The following is a 14,154-nucleotide window of genomic DNA, read 5'->3' on the forward strand; positions in this document are numbered from 1 at the left end:
GGTTCCTGGCTCAGTGGCGAGTGTGTTTCGCTTTCCCCCCACCCCACCCCACTCATGCTCTCTCTCTCTCTCACTCATTCTCTCTAGCAATAAAAACTTTAAAAATAAATAAATAAAGTATACCAAAGTTCATTTATACCACAAGCTCATTTACAAAACTTGAAAGCTCCAACTTTAAGTTAGACTGTATTAGATGAGTGGCAGTTAAGTCTTGAAAGATGCCAAATTCAATCCCTCTCTTGGCGGAGTATACACTGTCTCCTGTCCCTGAGAAGCAGGGCTGGCTGCCTCACTTGCTTTAAGAGGCCTGCTGCTTTGGCTTTTGCATTCCTTTGGGGCAGCCATTGCCATGTAGGAGAACAGCAGCCCTGACGAGAGAGATGAACAAAGCTGCATGAATGAACCCACCTGACATAACAGAAAACAAAACAGCCATGTGGCTGGGCTCTGGCTGAAATTCTGACTGGAAAACTGTAAGTGGTAGTAAATCATTGTTTTTTAACCTAGTGAGTTCAGGGTTGTCATACAACTACAGATAATCTGAAATGAGGTGTAAGGCAGCAGCATTAATTTTAACTGTGGGGTTTCAGCTCTATTATATACGGTAAATATCCAGGAAAATAAAGGAGAAAAATAAGGAAATTCAAGTATGCAAGAAGGAAAACTCATGAAGGAGAAAAATTTGTAAAGTTGTAGATAAGAATAGAGCAGAATAGGGACACCTGGGTGGCTCAGTGATTGAGCGTCTGCCTTTGGCTCAGGGTGTGATCCTGGGTCTGGGTATCAAGTCCGACATTGGGCTCCCCAAGGGAAGCTTGCTTCTCCCTCTGCCTAGGTCTCTGCCTCTCTCGGTGTCTCGAATGAATGAATGAATGAATGAATAAATAAATAAATCTTTTTTTTTAAATTTTTATTTATTTATTTATGATAGTCACACACACACACAGAGAGAGAGAGAGAGAGAGAGGCAGAGACATAGGCAGAGGGAGAAGCAGGCTCCATGCACCAGGAGCCCGACGTGGGATTCGATCCCGGGTCTCCAGGATTGCGCCCTGGGCCAAAGGCAGGCACTAAACCGCTGCACCACCCAGGGTTCCCTAAATAAATCTTTAAAAAAAAAGATAGAGCAGAATGAAATATAAATAACCAACTTGGATGGAAATGCAGACACAGAAGTTAAAAGTTTCTAACTTCAAGCATGTTACAACTATTTGAGATTTAAAATAAAAAAAAAGTGTATATACAAAGGAGAGAGAAAAATAACTGGATTGTGAGGGCTATGCCAGAGAAAGTTTCAGTAACTCATGACATATTATAGTGGTAAGACACTGGCAAGAGAATGAGTTTCAAAAATACTGGATATGAGAGTCAAAAAATTGGGGTTCAAGTCTTGGTTCTGTCTCTTGTTAGTCACACGAAGTTAACTAAGTTATTGTCCCATTCTGGCCTTCTATCCCCTATTGCTCTAAAATCCCCTCTTGTGCTTTATGTAGACTCAGATCTACTATTAGCTAGACAAATCACTTACATACCATCTGAAACACAGTTTTTTCTCTTGAGAAGTGACTAATTAGGATTAATAACCTGTGAGCAGAACTTGAGCTGGCCCTTCTAATAAAATAAGGTTCAAATTCGTGTTCTTGGAGAAGAAACTCCTTTATGTTCCTCAGATATTTTTTAAGTAGATAAGGTACTGTGCCTATAATAGGTGAGTAAGAGATAGAGCCCCACCACCTTCAAGATGTTTGTATTTTAGGAATTATAAGTACCCAAGTATCTGTAACAGAAAGCAAAATATAAGTGCAACTCGTAATAAAGGTAGAAGTACTGTAAATATCCAGAGGAAAATCAAAGTGGCATTAAGATTAGATCTTAGAGGACAGCTTGGATTTGGTAAGTTTACCAAAGATTCATTTGTTAAGAAGATGGATGTTCTATGCTTAAAAAAAAATGGTAGCTGCAATGTAATCACAGTGACAGAAAGGTACAAAATACTCAGAGAAAAAGTATCAGGGAAACACCTTGGAAAGTAGCCTGGCATACAATATTCTGGAAGGCTCTGAGCTACCAAAGATTGGATTTCACTGTTAGGCAATGGGGAAATATTGTGCACACTGAAATTAAAAAGAAAAAAAAAAGGACAAAATAAAACATTATTTTGTGAAAATATATCTGACTGGGATATTTAGAAGGATAAAAAATGCTTAGAGAAAAAAATAAAAGAATTGTTAAAGGTTTTAACTATACAATGTATCATAACGTAAAGAACAAAAAATGGATTAGTAGTCAGAAAATGATAGAAAAGGATAAAGAAATGTTAAACTAAAAAGAATAAAGAAAAATAGTTAAACAAGGCTTGGGGACAGTGGTACTGGGTGAAGGAGAAGGCAAAGCATACAGGCTTTTAGCTTGAGTGATTAGTAAAATTATTAATAGAATATGCAAAGTCAGGAAGGAGTGTGCAAGGAGAAGACTGTGAGCGTGTGGGAGGGAAAGAGGCCTAATTTTTGTTTGCTCACCATCTTCATAATCATCATTATGAAATTCATTATTAAACCAGATTTTAAACTGAGGTTTACCATCACAGGCTAGTGTGAAAAGGTCTCCCTCGGATATCTGCATGCAAGATTCTACTAACAGTAAGTCTACAGATAGACCTTTTCAGTGTGTGGTATGCACCATTTTTATCAGCTTCTAAACTCTTTATTAGCACTTCACTATTTGTCAAAACCCAACAAGTATTCAAGTCTCACATGCCAAGGCCCGCATTAGACCCAATATTGTTCTCAAGAAAGATTTCTCATCACCACTGACTACAAAGGACAAATATACCTATGTTGATACTCCACAATTTAGTTAACAACTAAGAAAATTTAAGTGGCATATTTTAGAATGAATAATATATGCAACATATTTGCATCAGCTGGCTGATAAAATGGCAAAAAACTTGACAAAGAAAACAGCAGAAAAGACATCATTAGCAGGAGAAAAGCGTGACTCTCTGAGGACTCCAGGGTAGTATGCAGAGAGGCTGAGATAAATTGCACTGCCTTTGGAGCACTTACCTGGGCAAACTTATGAATCTGCTCTACCACTGCAGCAAAGAGAGCATGAACACTTTCGTCAATCAGACTCTGCATGTAATGCACCGCCTCTTCATCAGAAAGGTCTAGTCGGAATTTATCCTGAACCTACAAGGTCACACAGTAGGTTAGTCTTTTGAATGAAAAATAAAAAAAAGAACTCACTTTGAAGAGACCGATCAAATTGATAGAGATGTTGTTACAATACATTATGACCTATTTCTATGACAAAGAAGTGATTCATAACTTACAAGAAGTTTTGAATATTATTCTCTTGAATGAAGCTTATTGTTTTTGCTTTATGTTCTTTATCACTCTTTTCTTGTTGGTTGTTAGGTGTTTTTTAAGAAAAAATAAACAGGGGCACCTGGGTGGCTCAGTGGTTTGAGTGTCTGCCTTTGGATCAGGTCATGGTCCTGGGGATCCCAGGATCAAGTCCCGCATCAGGCTCCTCAGAAACAGGAACCTGTTTCTGTCTCTGCCTCTCTCTGAGTGTCTCTCATGAATAAATAAATAAAATCTTTAAAAAAAAGAAAAAAGAAAAAAAGAAATAAACATGATTCTGTTAGATATTGCAAATATAAAAAAATTAAAACATAAATTGTTCCTTTTAACTCAAAAGTGCACTTTGGTTTTTTTGCCTTTCTTTTTTTCTAAAGTTTTATTTATTTAAGTAATCTCTATACTCCACATGGGACTTGAACCCAGGACCCTGAGATCAAGAGTCACTCGCTCTTCTGACTGACCCAGCCAACCACCCCTATTTTTCTGCATTTCGAAGCTAGAACTACTATATAAATTTATTTTAAAATGTGGCATATTTATTAATAATCTCCTTCACTTTATCCCTGCTATTTATTATTATTAAATGGATATGCCAAGTTGAGATTATAACAATATTCTCCCACATTGTCTCAATGCCTGTAAAGAACAGGAACCATGCCAATAACTGGCAAAATTACATCTTCCAAAATGTCTCCTTTCCTATAGTGATTCCTCATACTTCTGCAAAGAACTACTTCAATTGGTCTGTAATTTTCAGAGAGGAATTTTTCTTTACTTCATATTTAAAGTTACAGTTGATTCCCAATAACAATAAGGTTTAGAAAAATTAGTAGAGATATTCATGAGAATGGTTCCTAAAAACTAAAAGCCAATATTATTGAATGACTACTCTGTGCAAAACACTTTATATGCAGTATTTCACCTGACTCTGAGATTAGCACTGAGGTAAACAGTATCTCTACCTCTACATATAGACACTGAGGCAAAGAGAATTTATGAAGCCAATCAAGCCAGAGATCCTTAACTCATGCTTCTAGACAATCTCATGCCACTGCACATAACCTTTATAATTCTACTCCTTTCTCCCCTTGTAAGTGACCCAAATATACTTCTGGGGAAGCAGGCAAGGAGAAAATGTTTCCAAGCAAATAAAAAGTGGCCACATTTAGTATTTCCTTTTAAGCATAGAGTTTAACTGCTAGAAAACCAAGAAGGAAGAGTATGACAAGCCATGGCCCTGGGTCCGCACTTATCTCTTCACTAGATTGGAGGTATACCAAATGATCCAACAGCTCTGCAGCTTCAGGATGGGGAGGTATAAGAGAGGAGGATATAAAAAGTGAAGGACAGTTCTGTGGAGAGACATCTGAAGGAATATCTTGAATGAACTAGCTCTCTCATTTCTGAATCCCAATTAATGGCATATCTGTTCCTTGAGTTTAATCCTTTATTTTCTCTAACTTAAAAAGATGTCTGACAGGTTTGGAACTATTTTTAAGGACATCAAAAAACTATAGGGCAGGAGAATAAAAACTTTAGCCAAATTTATCAAAACTTACATGCTTGTATAAGTGTTGAAACACAAACAAAATATATGTATTTGGCATATAAAGTAAATGTTATTTAACAAATATGAAAAAAAATCATCCTTAACTGCATATAAATGGCTGATCTGGCATCATATATACTGAGCAGGCTACTTGTTATTGTTCTGTAGGTCCTCAAGCTTCTAATCCTTTTTCTACAAGCTGCATTCTCTCTGCTCTTCAGGTTATAGATTTAAGCTCTAGTCACGTGTGCGTGTGTGCACACACACACATTCTCTAATATTCCAATTAGTTCTAAATATTAAGTTTTGTCTTTAATCACATTTCGATGTACACTCTTCTTGCATCCACATTCTCAGGTGTGTAGAACTATTCCCCACACAAAACCCTGTAACACATTTCTAGACTAAACTATACTGTCTTTCTTAAGGAGCACAGTGACTTCATTTATACCTTATCTTTACCTTTTTCTTTCAAAGCTCAAAATACATCATTACAAGACTAATTAATATTCATTAATAAGGAAGACTTCTACTTAAAATAATTTAGTGTTTAGCATCTCTGAAATAAGAGTAACTTTCATTAAAATAATAAAAGCAGACATTCCCTATTAAATATTTTTAATCCAAATTATTAGAGCTTAAAAAAAGCTTTTCCTTGTACTCATTTCCTAATAATTTAATCACAGAAGTGATTACAACAAAGGAAGATTTTTCACTCATCAGAGTGAAAGGAAGAGTTTTAATGTAAACAGTATTTCTTTGCTGAGTTCATTTGATTATCTGAGCTGCATTAGAATAAAAAAAAAATTCCCTTACTTGAATAAAAACCAAAATTTAAAATAAAGAGTAATTAAAAAGTAAAGTGATAAAAACTGAGCCCTCATCCAAATAACTGCTAAAAGAGAATCAATGCTATAATTGTAATAAGACACAGGATTACTAGAGAAAAATAAAACCTACATTACCAAAATTCAATCAGAGTGGATGTTATGGCTTGTCTGTTTTAATAAACCCTATAGGCACCAAAGGTAATTTAATTATACAGGTCATTTGAAATAGATCTTCAGACAATTTGTAGCTTCTTATAATATATAGAGAGATACATATATTTCATTTTCTTAAAGATTTATTTATTTTTAGAAAGAGAGAGAGCAAGCATGGGGAGGGGCACAGGGAAAGACTCTAAGTAGACTCCCCACTGAGTGCAGAGCCTGACATGGGCTCGATCTCAAGACTCTGAGATCATGACCTGAACTGAAATCAAGAGTCAGATGCTCAACTGACTGAAGCACACAGGCTTCAGTACACACACACACACATAAGCACACACACACATTTATGTACTAAAAGAGAATGCCACTAAGGTAGCTGTAACAAACAGGCACTGTCCTTAAACAATAAAATCAATGATTTTCTAAAAAAGAAACAGAAACAGAACAAAATATCTAGTAAGAGCAAGAATGACATAATTAGCAGAAGAAACTGGAAGACTCAGTTTAACAAATACCATTAAGAGAACTTTTATAATTAACTTCTGAACAGGAGTGAAATCAGGAAAAAAGTGCCTATATGACCAGAGGTAAACAGATGAAAGTACACAAGTCCTGAATATATCATTACAAAAAAAAAAAAAAAAAGAAAGAAGAAAGAAGAAGAGAAAAGAAAAGAAAAGAAGGCAACAATATTTAGTATCTAGTGCACCCATCAATTACATTACAGCCAAGGAAATTTTCATCAATCAATTACATTGTTTGATGAATGAGCTTTAGTCAATAAATTAAAAAATAAATGACAAAAAATAAGTCATGCCAAAAACCAGTGTGGTAACTAGTCTATTTCCTATGGAGAGAAGGGAGTTTACTGAAACAATGCTTGGTGGATAAAATAATAAACGAAGTCTTAATAAGACTAATTTTCTTAAATGGTTAAACAATAAAGTATTTACATTAAAAACCTCTCGTTATTTGTGATAGACTCAAAACTAGGTAGAAGAGATTCTTATTTATGTTTGCAATGGCATGGATATTTGTGCCCCTCTCTCCCTAAATCTATGTTGAAATACCAATGCCCAGGGAATCCCTGGGTGGCTCAGTGGTTTAGCATCTGCCTTTGGCCCAGGGCGTGATCCTGGAGTCCCGGGATTGAGTCCCGCATTGGGCTCTCTGCATGGGGCCTGCCTCTCCCTCTGCCTGTATCTCTGCCTCTCTCTCTCTCTGTCTCATGAATAAATAAATAAAATCTTTAAAAAAAAAAAAAAAAAGAAAGAAAGAAATACCAATGCCCAAAAGTGAAAGAGACTAAGGTAGTGCCTTTGGGAGGTGCTTAGGTCAGGAGAGTGGAACCCTCGTGAATGGCATTAGTGCTCTTATAGAAGAGATCCCACAGAACTCCCTAGCACTTCTACCAGATGAAGATATAAGAAGTCTTCAACTCAAAGAGGGCACTCACCTGACCAAACTGGCACCCTGATCTTGGACTTCCAGACTCCAAAACTATGAGAAATAAATTTGTTGTTTATAAGACATCCATTCTCCGGTACTTTGTCACAGAAGGCCAAATGAATGAGACAATGTTCAATCCAGAGGAATCCTTTTTTTTTTTTCTTAAAGATTTTATTTATTTATTCATGAGAATACACAGAGAGGAGAGAGAGAGAGGCAGAGACACAAGCAGAGGGAGAAGCTCCCATGCAGGGAGCCCAATGCGGGACTCGATCCTGGGTCTCCAGGATCACACCCTGGACTGAAGGTGGTGCTAAACCGCTGAGCCACCCAGGCTGTCCAAAGGAATCTTTCTAATAACGTTCAGAATCAGTTATGTCAAACCTTGCAGCTTTTGGGTCCCAATTATTATTTTCATCCCTCACAGAGTCTCCATCTCTAAGACGGCTACTGCCCATTAGTAATTATATACTTCCGCAAGGCAAAAAGCTATGCTATTCTTCAAGTTCAATACTGATAATCACCTTGATATTGAAAATCATCTTATCTTTGGATTTTTTTTTAAAAAAATATATATACCACATCCAACTCCCGCCCCCGCCAAATCAGAGAATCAGACCCTAATTCAGACAAAAATCTTCAAATCCGCTACCCTTTCTCCCATCTCTTGTTAGAATTCATGGTATGACAACTCTGAATCACTGTTCACCTACATGAAGACTATCCTTTTTTCTTTTCCTTGCAGGCTGAGTTGAAAGGCAGGTCTCTACTCTGCTGACACAGTAAGAAACCCCTGTAACTAAGGATATGGATGGGAAGGATAAAGAATGGCTCTTTGCTCCCAGTTAGGATTATAATAGTTTGCCTCTGATCTTTAGCATGCATTGCCTGGAAGTGCCAGGAATCAGATATTCTATCAGGAATATTAAAGAAGAGCTAAAAAATCTAGAAAAAAGAGCAAGGGTAATAGTAGTAAGCATTCTCTCTAGATACAATGACCTAGTCACATGACTGTGGGTATGATCAGAACTGGCTACAGGGACTGGAGAGGCTATTGCATTCTGAAAGGTGAAAAAATTATACAAAAGGTCTCTTTCTTAATTTATGTTCCTTAAGACTCTAAAATCAGGAACATCAAGGGGAAATGGATGATTAAAACCTTAACATCCTTTATATATGAAAAGTAGACTATAATACCTGACAATGTATAAAAATTACCTTTTTCACAGTTTTATCTGGTTCAAGAGCAATATCTGGAATGTTTGCATCCACCATCAGGGAAAATAAATTCAAAATCAGGTTAGAATACCTAAAGGAGAGTGGAAAAGAAAAAAAACAGCAACATGTTAGAATTTTGCAATTCTTTTTCCTGTCAAGAATACTCCTAGAAGTAGTCATACTTGGATCTTTATTATTACTTCTACAAAAAATAGAATGTGCGTAGAATGTGCCATTACCAGCTGTCTCAATGAAAAAGTAAGTTTGAATAATTATCTTATTCTGGGGTCTTGATAAAGGGCCCTTTCTAAGTCCCACACTATGGGATAAACTTTTGGAGTAGCCATCCAATGACATTCTTTTCATTCTTACAGTGAGGATAATTTCTCTAGAAGAAATCTAAGGAGAATCCATTTTATACCTAATTAGCATTTACTAAACACTGCTAGATGATGTCCAAGAATCTGCTACCTTAAGACTACCTCAATGTATCATAGATAAAGGAATGAAAAAGAGTTGCTGTCATTCTACTGATCATTCAGGAACATCCCCTCAGGGATATAAATCACCATTTTAGGAACTATAGCAACTTGTCTGGATATAAGCAATCCTAAATGAAGGAGAAAACAGCTAATACTCTACTATATTAAGAATAGGCTAGATATATAAATAATATCATCTTTAGACTATGCTGGCCCCTATAGGAACTAAAGGTTTATTTTCACCAAACCTCAAACTCTCCTCTTCCTCTCCCTCTAGAAAGAATGGTACTATTCCAAATGTTCATTTTCGGAAGTGGTGCCTTGTGGGGAAAGGTATAAATATATACTGGGTTCCTGCTCCAGAACACTCTCTCCTTGGGCAGATATAATTTTTCTGGAGGGCTCCTTTTTAGCACTGCAGTAATAAAAGAAGTTCAGGTTTGACTCTGGGGGATGGATAAGAATAAAGGACGCTTTGGTTTTAGGCAATAAAGGCTTTTTAACTGATCTCAGTAATGTATCAACAACTACCTTGCATGTTTTCTCTGAAGGTCAGACATTAGGTGATGCAGAATCTTTATTCCAGCCATCTACTTATCCATAATATAAAAAAGCACAACTTGTTACCTAAAAACTGGCTATTATTGAACTATCATGATAATGGAACTTGTAGACAAAAATGACTGTTCATATAAACCTCAAATTACCTATGTTATCATTTTTGAATTTTTATATTGCCCATGAAAATCAAGAGGGACCATAATTGGAAAAAAAAAAAAAAGGGACTACAATGAAAACTTATACCTTGAAGTCATCTAATCAAATTAGGCCCTAACTCACTTATATAGTAACAGCTAATCAGCTGTAACCTAGCTTTAAGTTACTAATTTTCTTGAGAATGGATTTTTAAAAGAAGTATCACAGATGTTATTCCATTTCTACTCATATAATAACTGTATTTATTCAACCAACAAATACTCTATACATTGTTCTAGGCACAAGGACTACAGTGGTGAATTGAGCAAACAGGGTCCCTACATTCATGAAGTGGACATTCTGCAAGGGAATGGGGCAAGGGGATGGGAAATCACAAAATACAATGATAACATAATTTCAAACCTGGCTGACTGATAAAAATATTTAAGGAAAAGAAAAACAAAAAATAGGGAAATGGGTCAGAGATTGATGGGGTAGGGAAAGGAACCATCAACCATCTTAGGCAGGTCTGATTTTATTCTAACTGTGCTGGGAAGCAGCAATTGAGTTTAAAGTGTGGAGCAACACACTCGGATATACATTTTTGTTTTACCCTTTTCAAGGGAAGTGTGAACACAGTCCCCCGCTAGCACAAATTATGCAGTTGAGTTTTCCACATTTAGGGGAATTGCAGGGTTAGGCACCTTTGGAGTACAATGAAGAAGGCTCACCCTAGGAAAACCACCTTCATGATCATGGTATCTCCCCTACCAGGTGAGTAGGAGATACACACATTTCAAAAGGAATGGAGTCAGGGAAACTATCTGACTGATGTCTAGGTAGGAAAGAAACAATATAGATGTTCTCAGGCTGTAGTTTAGAGATGGAGGGGCAGACAGTGCTGATGGTTTCAACGAAGTAGGGGGGAGAAGGCAGAGGAACTGAATGTCAAGGATTGAGCCTAAGCAATGGGAAACTATGGTTGTTCACCACAATAAGAAACAGAATGAGCAAAGAGCGGGACTTGGGACAGGGAAGCAGTAATGTTCTGTTTTACACACACTGAATTTGAAATGCCTACCAGATTCTTAGTCAAGATGTCAAGCAGACAGAGAACTCAGAGGGGATATCTGGGCTGATGGCATCAGTTCAAAACATTAGCATTTGGATCCTAATTAAAGTCACAGGTCTGGATGAAAATGCTGAAGGAGAGTTTGGGGGAGGGGAGGGGACAATCCAGAACTAAATGCTTTGTACTGACAATGAAACTTCTAGACAGTTCAGTATGTAAAGGTCAGACAGCAGAGTGAAGAAATCAGCAAAGCAGCAAAAGTAGCCAGCAAGGCAAAAAGAAAACAGAGGAGTGGGTTACACTAAATCTTAAGAAAGGTATTCAGGGACAAAGGAGTGCTCAACTGTGTCAAAGATGCTAGGAATCCATGAGATTTCATATAGGTAACTGTTTATCTTGATAAAATTAGTTTTAATAGCAGAGTAGGGCTGGAAGACTTACTGGAGAAGGCTGAAGGCAGAAGCAGCAGCAAGTTAGTGGAGACAGTGAGAACAGACCTTTTTAAAAGGAGATGGGCTATGAAAGAGAATAAAGAACTAGGGCAAGAATGCAGTATCTTACTAGACTTCTTCCCACTAGAGGTGAGTGGCACTCACCTCATTGTGACAACAAAACTGTCTCTGGACATTGCAAAATGTGCTCTGGGGGAAAGAAGAGCGCAAAATAGCTCCAGTGGTGAGAACACCATGGCTGTTGGCTTTACTTCAGTAACATACAGTTGCTGCACTGTACACATAAAATAGGAAGGCACACAGTTCTGATGAGAAATGAAGTAGCAGAAGGTAAGGTTATAGGATTGGATAAAAATGTGTAAGAAAGTTTAGAGAGAAAGGCAATGATAGTTTGAAGCCATAAAATTCAGTGGAGAAAAGAGAAAAGTAGGAATATCAGGTAGATTTTATATGGTGGAATGCTGACAAGACTGGATATATCAATGAGGTTACAGACTTCTAAGGAATGAATATAATGCAAAAATAAGCTGTAAGGATAGAAAATGCTGGTCAGAGAATGAAAAGCCTGAAACTGAGATTTTGGAGGGCTAAATTAATGGTACTGATGAAAGGGAGTGGACAAGGCTGGCTCTACATTGAGAAGGTGGCACTCAGATATCGGTTGTGGTTGGAGCATTCAACACGTGAATGCTGAGGGCACAGCAGCAGTCGTGAAGAAGGCAATACAAGTTTTCAAAGAACAGAGCATGATGGTAGCAATGGGGAGGATATCTATTGGTGTGATCCCACGATGTCTGTGCCTCTGCTTCTCTTCTTTAAGCAAGCAAGGAACCGCAATAGGGAGCAAGGAGGGCACCAAGCTTTGAGCTATGTAGGATATGGAAACAAAGAAGATCCACTTGAGAGGGCTGTAAGACCATGGTCTTAGCAGAGTACAGCCAGCTGCTAGGTCATTAAGAAAACATGCTCTTTCAACGAACCCTCAATTATTCACACTCTGCTCTGTTGACTAGACACTTTTTCCCAATCTTGCCATAAGGGAATCTCAGAATATATCACAGGGTAGATTCCCAGAGTAACACAGGGAGGGAAATGCAAGGCTCAATTTTGAAAGGGATATTTCAGAGGTTCTCAAAGCTGCCCATTAGATTCACCTGGGAGCTTCTTAAAAATATTAACGCCTGAGCCCAAGCCCAGACCAAGTAAATCTGACTGGCCCCCAAACTATTTTTCTCCCTAAAGTTCCCCCAGGTAATTCTAATGGACAGCCAGGATCTATGTTAAAATGTTTGCCTTCATGGAAGCATATGTGTGCTTCTCTTTTAAAAGGAAAATATTAATGTTTTCTGGAACATCTGTTGTTTTTAATTTAGCCACCCATGCTTCTATTATTGTAGCAAAGGAAAACAAAATGTAAATAAATATAAAATGGGATATTCTATAAGAAGTTTAAACACCCAATTACATTATAAAAAATCTATCACTACATTAACTGTATTAATCTTTTACCTCTGTTGCTATGAACCTGCATTTTTCCATTTAAGATAGGGCATGTGACCGTAACAGAAAGTATATATTAAACAGACTAGTCATTCAATATCCTACCCAGAAAAATAGATTTAAAGATTACTGGACATCTTTAAAAACATTACCAAAATAAAATAAAAAGTCACGTCTAAATTGTTCAGTGAAAACCTTCAACATTAGAAATAGAAATGCATTTAACTGTATCACGTGGGGTTTCCTACAGTGTTCCAGAGGTCTATTTCCCCTACAGTATATTCACTTTGCACCCAACAAATATCAAAAAAGAATCCTATTTTTTTAAAAAAATATTTATTTAATAAGTATACTACTTGAAGGAGGGAGAACAGTGAAGCTAATGATGAAAGGAAGTATGATCAATATAACATCATGGCCATTTGGTAATTATGCAAACATTCGCAATGTAAAAACTTTCGAATGCATTCCCAGTTTCAGAATTTTTACTGAAAAATTTAGGCCATCTCTGTATCCTAAGTGTCTATTAATGTTTGGCATACACATGGGTTAAGAGAAAGAGTTATGTTTCCCTTGGACATTTAAAATATTTTAGCATTACTCTTACCATGAGACAGCATTCAAAAACCAAATTTACCAATTAATTACTGGTGTAGTGGATACTGATTCATCATGTATTTTGTTACAAGAAAATCATAACACCATAATATGTGTTCTGTCATCTACACAACTGGAATCATTCATTACTTAGTTCAAAAAGGACTGCTGTGTTTACACAGTCCAATGTTAGTGAATGGTTTCTTGCTGCAGAAAACGATCAGCCATTAACAAAAACCATGAAAGAAGGTGGTTTGTCATTACTACAAACCCTAATTTTAAAAAGTGCCAAATAATCTTAGCTCTAAACACAACTTTTAAGTATCAGGTTCATTCTTATGTCATAAAGCCAAATTTTTTAACTAACAAAACCGTATTCTAAAATACAACATAAGATATAAATATTGGGGGCGCCTGGCAGCTCAGTTGGTTAGCATCTCATTCTTAGGTTCCACTCAGGTCACGGTGTCAGGGTCATGAGGCTGAGCCCTGCCATCAGCTCTGTGTTCAGCACAGAGTCTGCTTGAGACTCTCTCCCTCTCCATCTGCCCCTCCCCACCATACTCTCTCTCTCTTCAAAATAAATAAGTAAAATCTTTAAAAATATTAAAAATTAAAAAAAGAAATGCTGATCAAAAGATTAGGGTCCAACTTAACTATAGTGAAATTTTAAAAAACAAAAAATAAAGTTTTCATGAAGACTTAACATAAACTTACTTAGATTCATCTCAGTGATTTTTCTTAGTAGTGATAAAAGTTAACTTTGGCTCTACATTAAT

The 14,154-nt window shown here is 36.8% G+C and overlaps 1 protein-coding gene and 1 non-coding gene across 2 annotated transcripts in view; both read right to left on the reverse strand.

Annotated features, from left to right (window-relative positions):
• Positions 1–14,154, reverse strand: part of PIK3C3 (phosphatidylinositol 3-kinase catalytic subunit type 3) — a 136,135-nt gene that overhangs the window by 6,579 nt on the left and 115,402 nt on the right. The window contains exons 23-24 of the mRNA XM_055323835.1: positions 8,577–8,667; positions 3,066–3,191 (exon numbers count right to left, since the gene is read on the reverse strand). Of these exons, the coding sequence (XP_055179810.1) occupies positions 3,066–3,191; positions 8,577–8,667 (217 nt within the window). The remainder of the gene's footprint in view (positions 1–3,065; positions 3,192–8,576; positions 8,668–14,154) is intronic.
• Positions 10,374–10,536, reverse strand: LOC129509163 (U1 spliceosomal RNA). The gene has a single exon (XR_008664283.1). It is a non-coding gene; the product is annotated as a U1 spliceosomal RNA (small nuclear RNA).

The sequence above is a fragment of the Nyctereutes procyonoides genome, unplaced genomic scaffold, assembly GCF_905146905.1.
Source record: "Nyctereutes procyonoides isolate TBG_1078 unplaced genomic scaffold, NYPRO_anot_genome, whole genome shotgun sequence".
NCBI classification, from domain to species: Eukaryota; Metazoa; Chordata; class Mammalia; order Carnivora; family Canidae; genus Nyctereutes; species Nyctereutes procyonoides.